At 40.4% G+C, this 19,579-nt stretch overlaps 1 protein-coding gene across 3 annotated transcripts in view; it reads left to right on the forward strand.

Annotated features, from left to right (window-relative positions):
• The window catches only part of LOC123504815 (Y+L amino acid transporter 2-like), an 85,705-nt gene that overhangs the window by 59,316 nt on the left and 6,810 nt on the right, over window positions 1–19,579 (forward strand). For 2 of the 3 annotated variants that reach the window (XM_045255649.1, XM_045255651.1), the window contains 4 exons: window positions 14,340–14,566; window positions 15,321–15,543; window positions 15,960–16,075; window positions 18,969–19,094. In XM_045255649.1, the coding sequence (XP_045111584.1) occupies window positions 14,377–14,566; window positions 15,321–15,543; window positions 15,960–16,075; window positions 18,969–19,094 (655 nt within the window). In that variant the 5' untranslated portion in view covers window positions 14,340–14,376. Of the gene's footprint in view, window positions 1–11,392; window positions 11,537–14,339; window positions 14,567–15,320; window positions 15,544–15,959; window positions 16,076–18,968; window positions 19,095–19,579 lie in introns of those variants that run through there. The other variant, XM_045255650.1, reaches the window with a different exon arrangement.

Consider the following 19,579-nt stretch of genomic DNA (forward strand, 5'->3'; position numbering starts at 1 on the left):
GGCCATTTTTCTCTAATTTGAAGACGTAAAACATGTAAATAAAAGTGTCACTCTCTCTCTCTCTCTCTCTCTCTCTCTCTCTCTCTCTCTCTCTCTCTCTCTCTCTCTCTCTCTCTCTCTCTCTCTCTCTCTCTCTCTCTCTCTCTCTCTCTCTCTCTCTCTCTCTCTCTCTCTCTCTCTCTCTCTCTCTCTCTCTCTCTCTCTCTCTCTCTCTCTCTCTCACACACACACACACACACACACACACACACACACACACACACACACAGATTGCAATAAGAAAAAAAGTATTAACCAAAATTATGGAAATGTCTCGAAGCTTCTCTCCTGCAGCATTGGACAGGTAGAGGGAAATATAGACGCAGGCATGTGTTATCTTCCACTCGCCTCGCCTCCACTTAAGTGTTGTGGATCAGTTTTGGCTCGCCTGTGTGAACCCTGAGTGTCTTGTTAGTGAGGTATCGATTCACGTATGCATCTTTTCCTGCTCGGCTCTTCAGATCGATTCATTAGTGTTTGGAAAGTGAGATGTTACACACAGAGGTGGTGGAAAAATGAGGTAACAAGCTCAGTACGAATAAGGATGTGAAATTAATTGGTTCTCAGTAATATAGCAGTACATATGATTGCGGGAATTAAAGGAGCGTGAGTGTGATTGGGAGAATTATGTAATCTTTTGTCAGTAAAAAAAAAAAAATAAAAATGAAACATAAGTAAAATAATGGAAACAAATAAATATGTCTCGTTAATATTACCACAGAACAAGGCGAGGAAAGAATAACAAAATGTAGTTAAGAACCAGGAAAGATTTGATTATTCATAAAAAGTGAATAAATAAAACTCAAACTTGCTTAAAGAACCAATAAGAACATAAATTTGATAGAAGAATTAAAAGATCTTATGAGGAGATGATGAAGAAATAAAGACTGACGAGGAATTCAGAAGATGAAATTATTTGTAAAAAGAAATACGTACAACCCCTCCAGATGACAAATAAGAAAAGATATTTGACAAATGCGGAAACGCTTTGCTAAGAAAGAATAAAGAAAGGAAGAATAGGAAAGATAGTAAGCAATCAGAAAGAATAAAGAAATAAAGGAGAGCGAGGAAATAATAAAGGTAAAATTACTTATCAATAAAAAAATACTCAAACCTTCTTGTAAAAAATAAATAAATAAATAAATAAAGAAAAAGAAAGAAAAATATATTAACGGAAGTGCTAAAAGACCTTGTGACAAAAGAAATAAAATGATAAAGAGCCAAAGTTCAAGAAAATAAGATTAATGAGAAAATACAGTAGATAATAAATTAATTAAAGCAGAATCAAACACAGGACAAGAATAATAAAAGACAAGAGACGGAAGACCCAAAAAGACCTCGCCGGAGTTCTCGTGGTCTGCCTCAGAGCACTTGACCTTAACATATTTGAGGGAGACCGCGGCGAGACACTGGCCAGGCCACTGAGGTGCCAAGACCCTCCCGCTCACTATAATTGGAGGCTCGCTGCTCTTAATTCTTGCAGTACTTGGACACATTTTTACCAGGAGTTTTGGGTGCGATTAGACTATTTTATTGACATCAGGAAGGATCTGTGGAGGTCAGAAGATTAATGGCCACAGTTTTCACTATTTCAATCCCCCACATAAGTTTCTGAATCTATGTAAAATCTCCAAGTCGTAAGTAGAATGAATATGAAAATGTATCTTGGTACTGAAGGGGTTAAAGTCTCCCACAGAGGGGCGGTGACTCGTGCTGCATGCTGAAGAGACTATTCCCTGCTGAGCCAAATGTGAAATAATGACCACACTCCCCACAACAAACTCTACACGGTCAATAACGAGCAGGGAGGGTGAATTAGGTTAGTGAACAGTAAGATGGTGCAGGGTTTGGAGCAGGTACTTAAGGTAGATAAGAGGAACGTATCAAAAGAGGGAAGTTTCAAGATATTTATCCTTTTCTTCTGGATGAGTCTCTCGAACCTACACGAGGACTGGCATTCTAAGTCGGCGTTTATATATATATATATATATATATATATATATATATATATATATATATATATATATATATATATATATATATATATATATATATATATACTCTTTCTGTAGTCCTTGGCCAGCTTTCCCCTCTTACATAAAAAAACACTTCTAGAATTTCAAACGATTCTTGCTTAACTAGTCTGTGGGAATTAACACCGTCAGTGGACTGGGCCTTTCTATTACCTTTTTGTTGCCGTTTCACATTAAAAAAAAAAAAAAATATATATATATATATATATATATATATATATATATATATATATATATATATATACATAATAGAATGAAAAAGAATGGGTTTAAGTTTGATAGATTTTAACCCCATCAATGCTAAACATTTTTAACATAATTTCGTAGCATTTTTTAGACACATTTTTACTACTGCAGTATTTCAATTAGTTTTGTATCAGGAAATAGAAAATTAACCTCTTATTCCTTCCATTCTTCACATACCTATGCAGATGATGGTCATGTACTGCTCGGAATTTCACCCAAAGACAACCACATCAGTGAAAAGTTAAAAAAAAAAAAAAAAAAAAAGGATAGGAGGGAGTAGGTTCTCAAATAGTAATAGATGCATGGAATGAATTTAAGACACAATAATCACGTAAATGGTACGCTGTAAAGGAAGGCTATAGGCAAATTCGTGAATGGGAATGATGAGTGGTTTTTTTAGCATAGAATATAGAAACAGAACCTCTTATTCCTTCTATTCCCCACGTAGACCTGTGCAAAATGATGTTTCTATACTCCTCTGAATGTCACCCAAACACAACCACACGGGTGAAAGTTAAAAGGAAAAAAAAAAAAGGACAGGAATAAGGACCATATTTTGAATCACTTCTGACTGCACCTCCACTATTTTCCAAAGGTTCCAGTTGAAGGTACATTGATCTTTACTTGTGTTTCTGTGATTCTAGAGCCAGATTAACACAATTTCTACACTATTAACTGGCGAAACACTCTTGAGAAACCGGCTGATGATCTCTATGGCCTTTGATAGACATTTGTGGTGAGAGAACAAAGCGTTTCTGAAGACGTGCCTGAAGGAATAGGATGCATGGAAAACAAACTTAACAAACACAGTAATCAGAGTGTCAATGCCAAGCTGTAAAGGAAGACTAGATAAACACATGGATGAGAATGATGGGTGGGAATAGGTAGGTGTGGTTCATGCAGGAGCTGTCACGTGCTGAGCTCTAAGTACTGTAGTGAAGTGTAGTCTCTGTGAAGGGAAGGCAGTGTGCAAGAGGAGTGAAGGTTGTGGACGGCTCCAAGTATTGTGGTGTGGGAGAAAGAGTAGCTAATATGAGAAGTAAGTTTGTTGGTGGTGGTGTTATTGTTGTTGGTGTTATTGTTGTTCTTATTCTTGTTGTTTTTTTTTTTTTTTTTGTTCTTATTTTGTTCTCCACCTTTGCGTTCTTCTTCTTCTTCTTTTCTTCTTCTTCTTCTTCTTCTTCTTCTTCTTCTTCTTCTTCTTCTTTCTTCTTCTTCTTCTTCTTCTTCTTCTTCTTCTTCTTCTTCTTCTTCTTCTTCTTCTTCTTCTTCTTCTTTTCTTCTTCTTCTTCTTACTTTTTCTTCTTTTTCTTCTTCTTCTTCTTCTTCTTCTTCTTCTTCTTCTTCTTCTTCTTCTTCTAATTATAACTCGCAAATTAAACTAATCGAGGGTCGTAAAGAAACCACTGCACATTAAAATTTGATGATTAAATAAGTAAGCAGAAAGATAACATTCTTCCTCTGCCTTTAGAAAGAATGGTGGGAGGAGGAGGAGGAGGGGGGGGTGGAGGGGTGGAGAGTCACTTTTAAATAAGGCAACAGATAAACATTAACAAACTGACCTGTGATGGAAAACTCATGATGATAAACTGATAAACTGACACACTGATACTAATGTTGATCAGGGCCCGTATTCTGAAACACTCCTGCGCTCTTTTTCCTCCACTCCTCCCTGACCTATCTTCCCTCCTCCTCCTCCTCCTCCTCCTCCTCCTCCTCCTCCTCCTCCTCTGTTTCTGCCGTTTTTCTCTGATTTTTTATGCAATTTATTTTATGCGATTATCATCAAATATTTATCTTTTTCTCGTATTTGATTTTTTATGATCATTTATTCATTTTTTTTTATCTTATACTTTTTTTTTTATCCTTAGTTGATGCTACGAAGGTTTTTGAAGGTATTTGTACGGTAGAAGTGACAGATTAACAAAAAAATGTATAGTATCAGTGGAACCATGCCTGCTTTGGGGTCTGAGGGGTCTCCAAGCGCGCACGGGTTTGAATCCTGTCCACGGTCCGAGTGTAGGTTGGGCTTCCTCACTCGGGGCAACGGTTTCCTAGCGGGTGGGCTTTTGAGATAGGAGGTACCACAAAAAGTATCCCCCTTTAGCCCAGAAATTCCCGTGAAAAGCCCACATGGTATAGAAAAAAAAGAAACACATGGGAAAAAACTTGCTGATCATATTTGTGACCTTTGGAGACAGTCGCGGTGAGGGAGTGGAGTGTTCCTGTACGCTGGCTTAGGTTCCACAGTCATCTTTACTCGTTGATTTTGGTGTAGAAGCGTACCAAGACAATAGGGCCAACTCCGCTGTGTTTATTTTATTGGTAAGCTATTCAACCCAAAACACTTCCCTTGTTGGTAAGCTCCCGAACTAAAAGGAGGTACTGTGAAGCTGGCCCAGACTGACAAACTGATGCTGATAAACTGACAGACTGAATTAATGACATGCGTGCTGATATTGAATCTAGTCCCATCTCTCTCTCTCTCTCTCTCTCTCTCTCTCTCTCTCTCTCTCTCTCTCTCTCTCTCTCTCTCTCTCTCTCTCTCTTTTTATACCATGTGGGTTTTTCACGGGAATTTCTGGGCTAAAGGGGATACTTTTTTGTGGTACCTCCTATCTCAAAGCCCACCAGCTAGGAAACCGTTGCCCTGAGTGAGGAAGCCCAACCTACACTCGGACCGTGGACAGGATTCGAAGTTTCGAACCCATGCGCTTGAAGACCCCTCGGACCCCAAAGCACGCATGGTTTTCTCTCTCTCTCTCTCTCTCTCTCTCTCTCTCTCTCTCTCTCTCTCTCTCTCTCTCTCTCTCTCTCTCTCTCTCTCTCTCTCTCTCTCTCTCTCTCTCTCTCTCTCTCTCTCTCTTCTTCTTCTTCTTCTTCTTCTTCTTCTTCTTCTTCTTCTTCTTCTTCTTCTTCTTCTTCTTCTTCTTCTTCTTCTTCTTCTTCTTCTTCTTCTTCTTCTTCTTCTTCTTCTCTTCTCTTCTTCTTCTTCTCTTCTCTTCTCTCCTCTCTCCTCTCTCTCTCTCTCTCTCTCTCTCTCTCTCTCTCTCTCTCTCTCTCTCTCTCTCTCTCTCTCTCTCTCTCTCTCTCTCTCTCTTCTTCTTCTTCTTCTTCTTCTCTTCTTCTTCTTCTTCTTCTTCTCCTCTCCTCCTCCTCCTCCTCCTCCTCCTCCTCCTCCTCCTCCTCCTCCTCCTCCTCCTCCTCCTCTCTCTCTCTCTCTCTCTCTCTCTCTCTCTCTCTCTCTCTCTCTCTCTCTCTCTCTCTCTCTCTCTCTCTCTCTCTCTCTCTCTCTCTCTCTCTCTCTCTCTCTCTCATGCATTCGTTTATATATTCAATCTTAAAGTATAGGCTTTCTAACAAGTAATACAAGCAAACACCCACACCTATCAGTATGTAAAGAGTAACAGTGCAAAGATTCATATTAATATCTATAAATTATGTTCAAGAATGTAATATACAGGTCAGACTAATTATTGTACCGTTGTGTATGTGTGGTAGTTGAAAGGGTTTGCCACTCTCACTCTTTGCTCTCTGGAAACACACACACACACACACACACACACACACACACACACACACACACACACACACACACACACACACACACACACACACACACACACACACACACACACACACACACACACACACACACACACACGTGAAGAGGAAGAGCAAGGAAGAGAGGGCATAAAGAGGTTAAGGTCGTAAAAGGAGGAGGAGGAGGAGTGGGGACACGAAGGAACTCTGTGGAGATAAGGAACCAGGGTGAGAGAGAGAGAGAGAGAGAGAGAGAGAGAGAGAGAGAGAGAGAGAGAGAGAGAGAAAGTAAAGAGATGATAGAATTAGAAGAGAAAAAAAATAGAGGATGAAATCAGAAATAATGAAGAGAAGAAGGACAGGGAAGTTAGAATGAGAGGAGGAAGGAAATGAAGAGGAAAGACAGAAAATGAAGGATGAAGGATATAGAATAGAGAGAGAGAGAAATTAGGCTAATGAGAGACAGAAATTAAGACAGAGATAATGAAGGATGGAGGATAAATGAAGAGAGAGAGAGAGAGAGAGAGAGAGAGAGAGAGAGAGAGAGAGAGAGAGAGAGAGAGAGAGAGAGAGAGAGAGAGAGAGAAGGACTAGGAAAGATAGAAAAAACAATGGAAATAACTGACAGAAGTAATGAAGTAGGAAATAAAGATAGAGAGAGAGAGAGAGAGAGAGAGAGAGAGAGAGAGAGAGAGAGAGAGAGAGAGAGTAGATGCTAGACTAAAAAGACGTTGAAGTTTAACAGAAAGAAGAGACAAGTAAAGAAAAAAAAATTAATGAAGAGAGCAAATAAAGAAGAACAGAAACGTAAATAAACACCATTTTTTTTTTCTTTACTGACGAAGGAGGAATTAAGAGAGAGAGAGAGAGAGAGAGAGAGAGAGAGAGAGAGCATTTGTAGCCTTGGCTCTCTACCACTATTCCTTGGCACTTATTTTGACATTTACATAATCCACTTACTCCCTTCCCCTCACCTCCCCTCCTCCCCCTACCATCGTCCCATCAACAACTGCATACTGTCCTTCCTCCTCCTCCTCCCCTCTTTCCTCCCTCCCTCCCCCAATCCATGACGTGACGCGACTCGAGGTAGTGTGACGTAACTACTGTACAGCTCTCTCTCTCTCTCTCTCTCTCTCTCTCTCTCTCTCTCTCTCTCTCTCTCTCTCTCTCTCTCGTATTTCCCATTATGGTTTAAATTCTCTTCATTTTAACATTTCAATGAGTATTTTATCTTTTTATTAATTTATTTTCTTATTCTTTTTTTCTTATTCAGTTTTCTATTTTTACTTTTATTCCTTCATTCGTACATTTATCTCCCTTCTCCTGCGCTCTTAACTTTTTTCCTAAGTACGTGTAATGCTGGTCAGAAGTGGAGGAGGTAAACACCCACTCGTATTTCCACTACTCGTTCATATATTGCAAAATCTTGTCTTTTCATTCTGCTCTGTTCATTACGTACTTCCGCTGACTTCCTTTCTCTTCCACCCTGATGTTGTTTCTTATCTTTTCATTCTGCTCTGTCCATCAAGTACTTCCGCTGGCTTTCTCTCTTTTTTCCCATTTCATACGTTATTACTTTTTTCTCTTGTATCCTCAGATCATTAAAAAATTAATTGTCATATTATGTTTGCTCTAGTTTTTTTTATGCCTGGGAGAAGGCCAGCCAAGGGCAACACAATATTAAAAAAAAAGGGCCCACTTGAGTGGTGGTTCTCTAAAGGTAAGTGATGAATTGCCCAAATTAGGGAGCAAATGTCTTGATAATTCCCTCTTAAAAGAAGTTAAGTTGTAGGAAGCAGGGAGGGAGTTCCAGAGTTTACCAGTGAAAGGGATGAATGATTGAGAGTACTGGTTAACTCTTGCGTTAGAGGGTTGGACAGAATAGGGATGAGAGGAAGAAGAAAGCTTTGTGCAGCAAGGCCGCAGGAGGAGGGGAGACATGCACTTAGCAAGATCAGAACAGTTAGCATGAAAATAGCGATAAAAGATAGAAAGAAATACAACATTTCGGCGGTGAGAAAGAGGCTGAAGACAGTCACTCAGAGGAGGGGAGTTGACACATTAACAAGATTTCTACACAAGCAGCTGGATAAACACTCTTGAAAAACTGCTAATCGTCTCTGTGACCTTTGAAAATAGTCGTGAGAGAGAGAGAGAGAGAGAGAGAAAATACAGACATTTGACCACACTCATTCACGCACACGGACAAGTACGCTCGACTCAATCAAGAGGCCCGGGTTCGAGTCCCGGAAAGCGGCGAGGCAAATGTTCTTCTTAATGTGTGGTCCCTGTTCACCTAGCAGTAAATAGGTACGGGATGTAACACACCGGGCTTTCCGGGTGTGTGTTGTGTGTGATGTGGTCTCAGTACTATCCGAAGATCGGTATGAGCTCTGAGCTCGCTCCGTAATGGGGAAGACTGGCTGGGTGACCAGCAGGCGACCGAGGTGGGAAAAAAAAAAAACTCAGCGCTCGCAGTCCGTAAACACAAACACGTCACGTTATCAAAGGCTCGGTTACATCTCTAGTACTGCGCATCAACATGGACACAACGCACTGATAATACACCCACACCGCTGCGTAGATTGCGTGAAAGTAGGCAAGTACGTGTGACTCCATATTATCATTTGTATCTTAGTAGGTCTTAACCAGTACAATGGGAGACATTTTTACCTTGAGATTTGTGTACGATTAGACCATTTTATTGACATTAGGAATGGTCTATGGAGGCCAGAAGAATAATGACCACAGTTTTCACTATTTTAATCCCCACATGAGTTACTGAAGCTGCATAGAATCACCAGATAGTAAGCAGAATGAATATGGAAACGGGTCATGGTACTCAAGGGATTAATATGGGTGAAGTGTGTGAAGGAAGACTATGAGGAGAATGAGACAAGGAGAGCAAACGGAGACACACCCATTTGATTGACTATCTAGCATGTAGGGAAGCAGGATAACACACAGGAAGGCTACTCCGCACCTGCCACTCCCTCCATCCAGGACAGAGCACAAGAGAGAAAACCCTGTAGTGTGGAGAGACTGTTGAAAATTTTATATAGAAAAGAGATAGGAAGTGTTGCTATTGTTACTTGTTTCGGGCAGCAGACCTCAGAAAAGCGACAAAAGGAGGAGGAGGAGGAGGACCGATCAAATATGTATGTATGTGCTGGTGCGTATATACAAAGGTATCAAACGAGAGGTGAATCCTAAAATACACACACACACACACACACACACACACACACACACACACACACACACACACACACACATCACATGACCCAAAGACGTGCAAAGAAGCAAGGAGGAAAGTGTCACAACGCTATAAATTCAACAGTCTACATTCTTTTCATTTTGAGGTTAATATTGGATGATTCTTAATTCGTCTCGTGAGTTACGTACTATACCAAATAAAATCCTCGATCTTAGGTCTGAAAAGTCTTTAGTTTTTATATAATTCTGAGCTGCAATTAACATCAAGTGGCATTCATTAACTTCATTCGATTGCAATCCTCTAATTTCATACACTTGAGCTACGATGTCACACACACACACACACACACACACGGTAGCTCAGTGGTTAGAGCGCTGGCTTCACAAGCCAGAGGATCGGGGTTCGATTCCCCGGCCGGGTGGAGATATTTGGGTGTGTCTCCTTTCACGTGTAGCCCCTGTTCACCTAGCAGTGAGTAGGTACGGGATGTAAATCGAGGAGTTGTGACCTTGTTGTCCCGGTGTGTGGTGTGTGCCTGGTCTCAGGCCTATCCGAAGATCGGAAATAATGAGCTCTGAGCTCGTTCCGTAGGGTAACGTCTGGCTGTCTCGTCAGAGGCTGCAGCAGATCAAACAGTGAAACACACACTTTCTTGGCCTCTGTATCGGCGCTTCCCTGATGTTGATTCTTATCTTTTCATTCTGCTCTGTCTATCAAGTACTTCCGCTGACTTTTTCTCTTTTTCCACCTTGATGGGGTTTTTTTTTTCATTCTTTTCTGTCCATTAACCTCTTCAGTACTGGGACGTATATTTACCATGAGTTTTGTGTGCGATTAGACCATTTTATTGGCATTAAGAAGGGTCTTTGTGGATCAGAAGATTAATGGCCACAGTCTTCACTATTTTAATCCCCCACATGAGTTTGTGAAGCTGTATAAAATCACCAAATAGTAAGCAGAAGGAACATGGAAACGTGTCATGGTACTTAAGGGTTGGTTAAGTACTTTCGCTGACTTCCTCTCTTTTTCCACCCTGATATCTTTCCACCTATCAGGATGGAAAAAGAGAGGAAATCAGCGGAAGTACTCTATGGACAGAGGAGAATGAGAAGATAAGAAACAACATCAGGGTAAAGAAAGAGAGAAAATCAGGGAAAGTAATTGATGGACTGAGCAGAATGAAAAGATAAGTAACATCAAGGTGGAAAAAGAGAAAAAAGTCAGCGGAAGTACTTGATGGACAGAGCAGAATGAAGAGATAAGAAACAACATCAGGGAAGCGCCAATACAGAGGTGAAGAACAACCTACACCTGACCTGACCTGAGTGGAAGTGACCAGGTTGTACAGTCAGTGTTATCATGGTTCTTGGGAAAGCTGAACAAGGCCTTTGCATCATCGGTGCTAGAAAAGTGCCCATGAAAACCCCGGAAAACCATCTTGGCCTTTGCAATTTGCCGTGATGAGAGCACAAAGCGTGGCAGAATACGGCTAGTGTGACGGTACCGTGGTGGGAGGGGTGGGTGGTGGTCTAGGGCGTCAGTGGCGGGGAGGGGGCCTGACACGAGGAGGGCCAACTTGCATGGACTAGTGTGCCTGAGAAGGATGTTATGAGGTCAGATTGAGTGGTTAGTTTAGTCATGGTCAGAGGTCTGTATGCCATACTCTCTTCCAAAGTGCTAAGAGTGACCAGCTTACACTAATCTACTTGTTTATGTGCACAAGACTAACCTATAAGTTAAACTAACCCTAGCCTAATCTGACCTAACTTAACTTCACCTAGTCTAACCTTACCTTATCTAACCTTACGCAACCTAACCCAACCCAGCCAAGCCCAGCCCAGCCCAGCCCAGCCCAGCCCAGCCCAACCCAACCCAACCCAACCCAACCCAACCCAGTCTAACCTAACCTAAAACTCTAGAACCCTATTCTCAGACACCACTGCACCCCACCTCCACTACATGTAAAGGGCTCTAGTTGAAATTACACTGTTTTTTAAGAATGTTTTTATAGTTTCGGTGATAAATAAACAAGATTTCTACATTACTGACAGGAAAAACACCTTTCGATAACCCGGCTAATCATCTCTGTGGCCTTTAAAGATTGCCATGATGAGAAAGGGGAGGATTTTTGAAGATGAACTTAAGGATTGAAGGAAGACGCAAAACACATTAGGAGTTACTTGAGTCTAAAACTAGTATATTCTTGTACGTAGTGGTTGAATCTCTCTCTCTCTCTCTCTCTCTCTCTCTCTCTCTCTCTCTCTCTCTCTCTCTCTCTCTCTCTCTCTCTCTCTCTCTCTCTCACGTGTGTGCTGTTTGGCATCGTCGTCAGCGTTGCCACATTAAAATACACACCCTTACTGGCCTTAACACCCCAGCCACCCTGCCTCCAGTCGCTCACAGGACAGATTGAGCTGCGCACGGCCACTCCTCTGCCTGGTCGAGTGAGGGAGAGCAGGTGAGGTGGCAAGTGACGCAACTGGGATAGGGGACAAGCATAGGAAAAAGTGGAGAATTTATTTGACGCGAAGAAATGAAAGGCCTGAAAAAAAATTCAAATAAAGGAATTTCTAGTTAACGCAAATACGGGAACGAAGAAAAGGAAAAGAAAAGAAATAATTGAATTGAAAGGAAAGTGGATAAAAAGGAAACGAAACTGAGTCAAAACGAAATGGAAGAGGAAGAAAAAGAACAGGACTGAAGAACAAGAGAAGAAAATATAGTAAAAAGTGTGAAAGGAGAGAGAGAGAAAGGAGACAAGGAAGAAAAGGATAAGAATATATACGACTTAAACGAAGTGACGAGATGCAAGAAAGGAAGAAAAGGGAAACGGGGAAAACTGACACTGGTGAAGGGAAATAAGAAGCGGGCGATTTTTTTTTTTTTTTTTTTTTTTTTTTTTTTACGTGTTTAAAGTATGTAATGTTGAAATTGTCCTGAAATTCTCTCTCTCTCTCTCTCTCTCTCTCTCTCTCTCTCTCTCTCTCTCTCTCTCTCTCTCTCTCTCTCTCTCTCTCTCTGTGTGTGTGTGTGTGTGTGTGTGTGTGTGTGTGTGTGTGTGTGTGTGTTTTAAGTGGAGGCCAACTCGTACATGACAATAATTTAAGTTACAAGAAAAGTGACGTGCGAGAGAGAGAGAGAGAGAGAGAGAGAGAGAGAAAGCATCGGTGTCATTATTGTTAGCGTTCTGTGGCAAGCAACCAAGACTCCATAAAGTGTGAATTGTCATGCTGCTGCTGCTGTTGCTGACACATTCACCTGATGACTTCCTTCCTCCGTCACTCTTACTTTCCTTTCTCTCTCTCTCTCTCTCTCTCTCTCTCTCTCTCTCTCTCTCTCTCTCTCTCTCTCTCTCTCTTTTCCTTCCTTCCTTCCTTCCTTCCTTCCTTCCTTCCTTCTTTCTTTCTCTCCTTCCTTCCTTCCTTCCTTTTCTTTCTTTCTTTCTTTCTTTCTTTCTTCCTTCCTTCCTTCCTTCCTTCCTCCCTCCCTCCCTCCCTCCCTCCCTCCCTTCAACCAGCTGGCCGCCACTCTCCCTTCTTTCGCGCCTCATGTGCTTGTTGACTTCATTTGTCTGCATGAGCCAAGTGGTGTCTGCAGGTGGGCGAGGGTTGGGTCAGGGACTAAAGACACCTTACTCCTCCTCTCCCATCCCACCTCTCGACCCTCCCTGCCTTCATGGATTACGGAAGGCGTTTTTTCTTAAAGAGGTTATCAGAGGAACACGACGTGCTGAATAGTCGAATACCCGCGTATTTTTATTTTTTTATTATTTTTTTTTTAGTCCATGCTTGTTCATCTTGTTCCGGTGGCTTGGCTTTGAGCACGGACTCTAAATTGTGCTACAGTTTGGCAGGTATTCTGATTTTGAATATGCTCTCTCTCTCTCTCTTCACAGCTATTTTCAAAGGGTACAGACATAATTATCCGCATCCATGAGAGTATTCCTGCGCTAAGTGATAAAGAAATTTTGTTCATCTATCACAAGAACCATAAAAGCATCCTCATAAACCCGTGTTACTTCAACTAGAACCTTTGGAGCTTCGTGGAAGTGCGGCATAGAAGTGTTTCAGAGTACCGTCCAATCAGGAGTGCTGGTGCTGTTGCCACGTGACGGGCTGGACAGTGGGACTTCCTTCCGCACTGAACAATGGAACAACGTCAATAGCCAAAAGAATTATGCCAATTTTTTTTATAACATGCTTTCATGCTGCGTAATTGTTCATATAATTGCACTTCCCTTGATGTAACAGTGGCCTGGCGAGTACACCACAGAATACAGGAAAGGCGCTATGTTGTCACCTCACCCACGGCGGCAGTGTCATGTCAGCACACTGAAATGTTTGAGCGCCGCACCCCACTACTTACTAAAGCATCTACGTAAAGTGACACAGGTTCTTCAGGATATTTTTTTTGTGGTTCTAGTGGTAGATTAACAAGATTTTTTACCTCAGGAGAAACCCTTGAGAACTCGACTAAACATTTGTCATCTCTGAAAATAGTCGTGATTAAAAAATTACCGTTTCTCAACACGGGCCACACGTCTCGCAAACATCTCATTGGTGCCCAAGGTATTCTCTTTATCTCGATTGGTGCCTTTGACGTTAACGCAGCGTTTCCTTTCCCTAACTTGGACGCGTCATGTAGATATTAAGACCATTATCATCATTGGAAAAACGCATAATTATAACATTACCTAATTTCCCACCCTTGATGTTCTGTTAAGATGCGTACATGGTAGCAGGATGAGTGTGCCGCCGCCGTCCCGCGTCACACAAGTCTGCGGGAGTGAGAGGGATGCGCTTTGGTGTGTTGGGGCGGCGCGGCGCGGCGAGCACTGAAAGGCCCAGGCACACTATAAAAAACACTCAAAACCTATCTCTGTAACAGCCTCCTCTCTTTCTTTTATTATCGTTTAATATTTTGTTGTATATTCGTTCATTTATCCACTCATTTATTTGTTATCTTGCACTATCCGTCTGCCATGGTTTATTCTATTAGACTTCGTGACTAACTTATACCTGATAGCGCTGCCTTTGTCTTTATCCGTCCAGAACCCTGACGCATCCTTATGTTGCTGCCCAGTACGGTTCTCAAAGAGTGTTTCCTTTGATAATCACGTATAAATATTGCCAATTTATCTTTAGAACCGTAGAAACACCCTTAGAAACCCATATAGCTTCAATTAAAGACCTTTAAAACTAGTCAAGATGTGAGAAAAAAGTGCTTCCTAATCACCCTATTAACCTGAGTCTTTTCCCCAGATCTATTTTCACTACCATCTCCACCGACACCACCAGTATGCCGGCCAAGCGCGTGCCCACCAGCGACACCACAGAAGCCCTCACGGCGGAGCTGGAGCCCATGACACCCAAGGATGAGAGGCCGCCGGGTGAGGTGGGCGAGGATGAGCCGCAGAAGACACAGCTCAAGAAGGAACTCGGCTTGCTGGAGGGCGTGGCTATTATCCTAGGCATCATTGTGGGCTCAGGTAGGTAGGTGTGTGTGTGTAGCAAAATTGTTCCTGTATTTTCATATTTTTTGTATGATTAAGTGATGTTTTGTAGTCTCCCTGGTGTTATTGTTTTATTTGTTTTTATTCTTCTGTATGATTTTTGTCTTGGTGTAGTTGTAGTGGTAGTTGTTGTAGTAGAAGTAGTTGTAATTAGTAGTCATAGTTGTAGCTAGTAGTAGTAGTAGATGTAATGTTGTTCTTGTTGTCATTGTTGTTTTTTGACTGAGTTTGTTTGGTATGACACGCAATCTATATCAGTGATGTTTACATTCAGGAAGGCTAGATATTGTCAAATTTTCTTTCAACTTTTTTTTCTTTAAGCTCTCATGATAGTGTAATGAATAAGAATAATGGTAATAATAGTAGTAATTTCTCCACTAAAAATATTGAGAGATAAAAACTTACAAGGGAAAGACATGATAGAATGTAATGCTAAAATGTAGACATAATTGTAAACTTATATCAATATTAATAACCAGAAAATAACAAAATTAATACATACAAACAGTAGCAGTGTGTGTGTGTGTGTGTGTGTGTGTGTGTGTGTGTGTGTGTGTGTGTGTGTGTGTGTGTCTGGATGATCATAGTAGATAGTGTTCAGTAATTACAAGATTATTAATCTCTCTCTCTCTCTCTCTCTCTCTCTCTCTCTCTCTCTCTCTCTCTCTCTCTCTCTCTCTCTCTCTCTCTCTCTCTCTCTCTCTCTCTCTCTCTCTCTCTCTCTCTCCAGGTATCTTCATCTCTCCCAAGGGTGTGTTGAGGGAGACAGGCAGTGTGGGCATGTCGCTGGTGGTATGGGTGATGTGTGGCCTCATGTCGATGGTGGGTGCCCTATGTTATGCAGAGCTGGGCACATCCATACCAAAATCAGGTGGCGACTATGCATACATTAGTGCTGGCTTTGGCTCCCTTCCTGCCTTCCTCTTCCTCTGGGCTGCCAACCTCATCTTTGTGTAAGTGTTGTTTGTTGCAGGAGTGTTCCAAGTGGTGGCCATCATGTCTTCATTAGTGCATAAGGGCTTTGCTGTCTTAATATTGTCTTTCTTGATCTCAGTACCTACTTAGTGTTGTGATAACTTTACAGTGGAAGCTATACGTTAATGTTCACCTCCCATACAAGCATCCAGAACAATACATATTCCTTAGTTATAGTACTGAACCTTTGGTCTTTGCTCTGTAATGTGTTATTATATTGGCATCTCTGTCCTTCTTACCTAATCTTATTATGTAGAGTACTATTTAACCATAATGCTTACCTCCCATGGTAGCACCCAGAACAGTATTTATTCCTCAGTTCACTGGTACATTGCTGATGCTTTGGTCTCCCCTCTATTGTGTGTGATGTACTGACACCACTGTCTCTCTCCAGACCCACCACCAATGCCATCATGGCACTGGCCTTTGCCAAGTATGTGATTCAGCCATTCTTCCCCAACTGTGAACTGCCGGATGATGCTGTGCGGCTCATTGCGGCGCTGTCCATATGTGAGTGCTGCCTGGATCCTGGAACACACATGCACACACACACATACAAACAGAGAGACAATTACTGAGTTAATTAAGAGAAATAGGTTATATGAAACAACACAAGAAATGAGAGAGCTTTAAATCAGTATTTAATGTAGAGGGAGATTTCTTGGAACCAAATGATGAAATGACATAGGAAGGGTTACAAATCGTTATGGTGCACAAACAGAAAATTAGCAAATTATTAGAAAAGATGGATGGCAGAAAAGCAATGTGGCCAGATGGAATGTCAGGATGGACTGAGAGAATGTAGAGAACAGCTGGTAGAACCAAATTGGTATGTGATCAACAGTTCTCTAACAGAAGGAAAAATACCAAAGGAATGGAAAAGAGCAATGTAGTCCCTATATGTAAAGGAGGGAAAATGACTGAGGCTGTGGGGAAAAATCTGTGATATTGTGATCAAAGAAGAATAATTGGAATATCTGGAGGAAAGTGAAATCATAAATAACTTCCAATTTGGATTTAGGAAAGGAAGATCATGTATAACAAATTTACTAAGTTTCTATACAAGAGTAATAGATGAGGTACAGGACAGAGATGGATGGGTGGACACAGTGTATGTAGATGTTAAAAAGGCTTTTGACAGAGTACCACATAGAAGACTCCTATGGAAAATATAACACATAGGAGGAGTACAGGGAAGTGTCTTGAGCTGGATGACAGACCACTTAACAGGAAGAGAAATGAGGACAGTGATAAGAGACACCCCTTCAAGTTGGAGCACAATAACAAATGGCAGTACCACTGGGTCCATTGCTGTTACCCATAATGTAACAAATATATACTAATGATATACAAGAGTAGCTTCATAAATTTGTTTCCAGATGATACAAAATACTTGAGAGTAATAAAGAACAATGAGGAGTGTATGAAATTACAGAGAGATATTGACAAAATCTGAGAATGGAGCCAAAGTGGAAATTGTAATTTAATATCAAGAAATGTCACGTGATTGAAATGGGTAAAAGTAATTGAAAGCCTACGTGGAAATACAAAATGGGAGAAGAGATAATAATGAAGAGGAAGGAAGAGAAAGATGTGGGAGTGATTATACAAGACAGCCTGAGTCCAGAAAGACACATAGATGGGTTATTTGCTTCAACATACAGGACACTAACAACTATCAGGGTGGCATTTGATTATATGGATAAGAGTATGATGAAAAAGATCATAACCACTATGATAAGACCCAGACTTGAATATGCAGCAGTGGTGTGGTCACCACACATGCAGGATATCAGGAAACTAAAAAGAATCCAAAGGACAGCTACAAGATCCTGCCAGAAATAAAGGATCTTCCACATGAAGAAAGACTGAAGGAAATGGAACTATGTACTTTGAAGGATAGACAGGAGAGAGGAGATCTAATCATGATGTATAAGATAGTAAACTGTATGGAAAAAATAGACAGCCAAGACCTGGTATGACTGATTGAAGATGGAGATAGACAGACAAGAGGACACTCTAACAAGATCATGAAAAATCATTGTTTGAGGAACAAGTTTAGCTTTCTACATAGGAAGGTGATGTCTGGAATGGCTTGCGTTAAGAGATTATAACAGCAGAAAGTGTGAATAAATTTAAGGAAAAGTTGGACAAAAATTAGATATGGAGACAGGTCACTATGAACCCCACTTGAACCCTGAAATATACAACTAGGTAAATACACACAGGCCTGTTGTTTTATTTTTTATTTATTATTTTATTTTTTTTATTTATTTTTTTTTTTTTATTTATTTATTTATTCTTTTTTATTCATTCATGTAATTCCAGCATTTTTTTATCTCTTGATATACAAGGTGTAAAAATGAGTTTCTGCAGGTGCTGCCAGAAATGCACATATGCAGTTTGAGCCATTGTTTAGTTGTGGCTTGAAATTCAAGTAATGGCTATCATGGGCTGGGCAAGTAGCCAAGGCCGAGAAGCACCATTTCCACTCACTCCACGTTGCTTTAAGTTATACAGTCTGAATGTTTTCATTGTCACTGTCTTGAAAGGAAACTTTGTGACCTGACTTATCAATTAGCAGATCTGCTGTTTGCCTCACTCCCTCCCATTCCCTGCTCGGTAACGCTTGATATAATTTGGCAGAATATTATGTTTGTCATGTTTTTTAGTAATGTTTATTTTTCTGTTGTTGTCTTCCATCTCATCTCAAGACACTGTAAAGCTGCAAAACTTGTAAAAACCTTGACTGAATTATTCACAATTTTGGCTCCACTATGGATATCTGCCTGGCCCTACCATTGCATCTATTGCCAGGCCCAGGTCACATTTGAATTTCATACCACAGCTCTACCTATACAACACCTCAAAACACATGTATACATCATTTTCCACTAAGAGACCTGCACAATCATCTCTGGCAACATCTGTAGAAACTCATGTTGCACCCTGTATAGATGATCAATATTCTATTTGCCACACCAAGAAAAACATACATATATGTACATGCATGATCATTATATAGATAATTATATAATTCAATGAAGGCTTTTCCAGGACATCATACAAAGTTTCTTTTGCCGAATTTAATATGTATGTATAAAATTCATTTTATTTTCTTATGAGAATTATTATTTATTGTTTTCTAATATTGTTTATATGTAATATATATATATATATATATATATATATATATATATATATATATATATATATATATATATATATATATATATATATATATATATATATATATATATATATATATATATATATATATATATATATATATATATATATATATATACACACACACACATACATACATACATACATACATACATACATACATACATACATACATACATATATACTTGACTGTAATAGTTTCTTCCCCTTCCAGGCCTCTTAACGGCCCTGAATTGCTGGAATGTGCGAGTCACCACCAAGCTGCAGGACTTCTTCATGGTGACCAAGATTGGTGCATTGCTCATCGTCATCCTTGCTGGCGTCATCCACCTTGGCATGGGTGAGTGTTTGAACAAGTGAGAGAGTGAGTGACTTTTTAGCATTGCTGCACTTCACTGCCTCGCTATCTGTCTGTCAGTCAGCTGTACATCACTATACATCATATTAATTTTGGGATGTCTTGTATCTCATAAATATTAAGTGTAATTGAATTACTGGTATTTGGTATTTTGGGGGGGAATAAAACAAAATCAGGTGTGCCTAAGACCTCACATAGCAAGTTTGATTCTGTTTTGAGATGTTGTTCATTTGTCTTGACAAACATTACAAGAGCATACCAATCTGATCATTCTTTTGTGCCTTTAGTTGTTTGTTTTCATGTTCCCTATGCCTTTCTGTTTTAACAATCTTGAGTATTGTGCTTGTAGAGCCTTGATTAATTGTTATTCTGGAGTTTGTTTTTACACATGGGAATTTACTTTATTATGCATTTCTTGATTCTATGCAGCATCTCAGAACATATTAAAGATTCTTACCAGTCTTTCA

This window comes from Portunus trituberculatus, chromosome 17, assembly GCF_017591435.1.
Source record: "Portunus trituberculatus isolate SZX2019 chromosome 17, ASM1759143v1, whole genome shotgun sequence".
Taxonomy (NCBI): Eukaryota; Metazoa; Arthropoda; class Malacostraca; order Decapoda; family Portunidae; genus Portunus; species Portunus trituberculatus.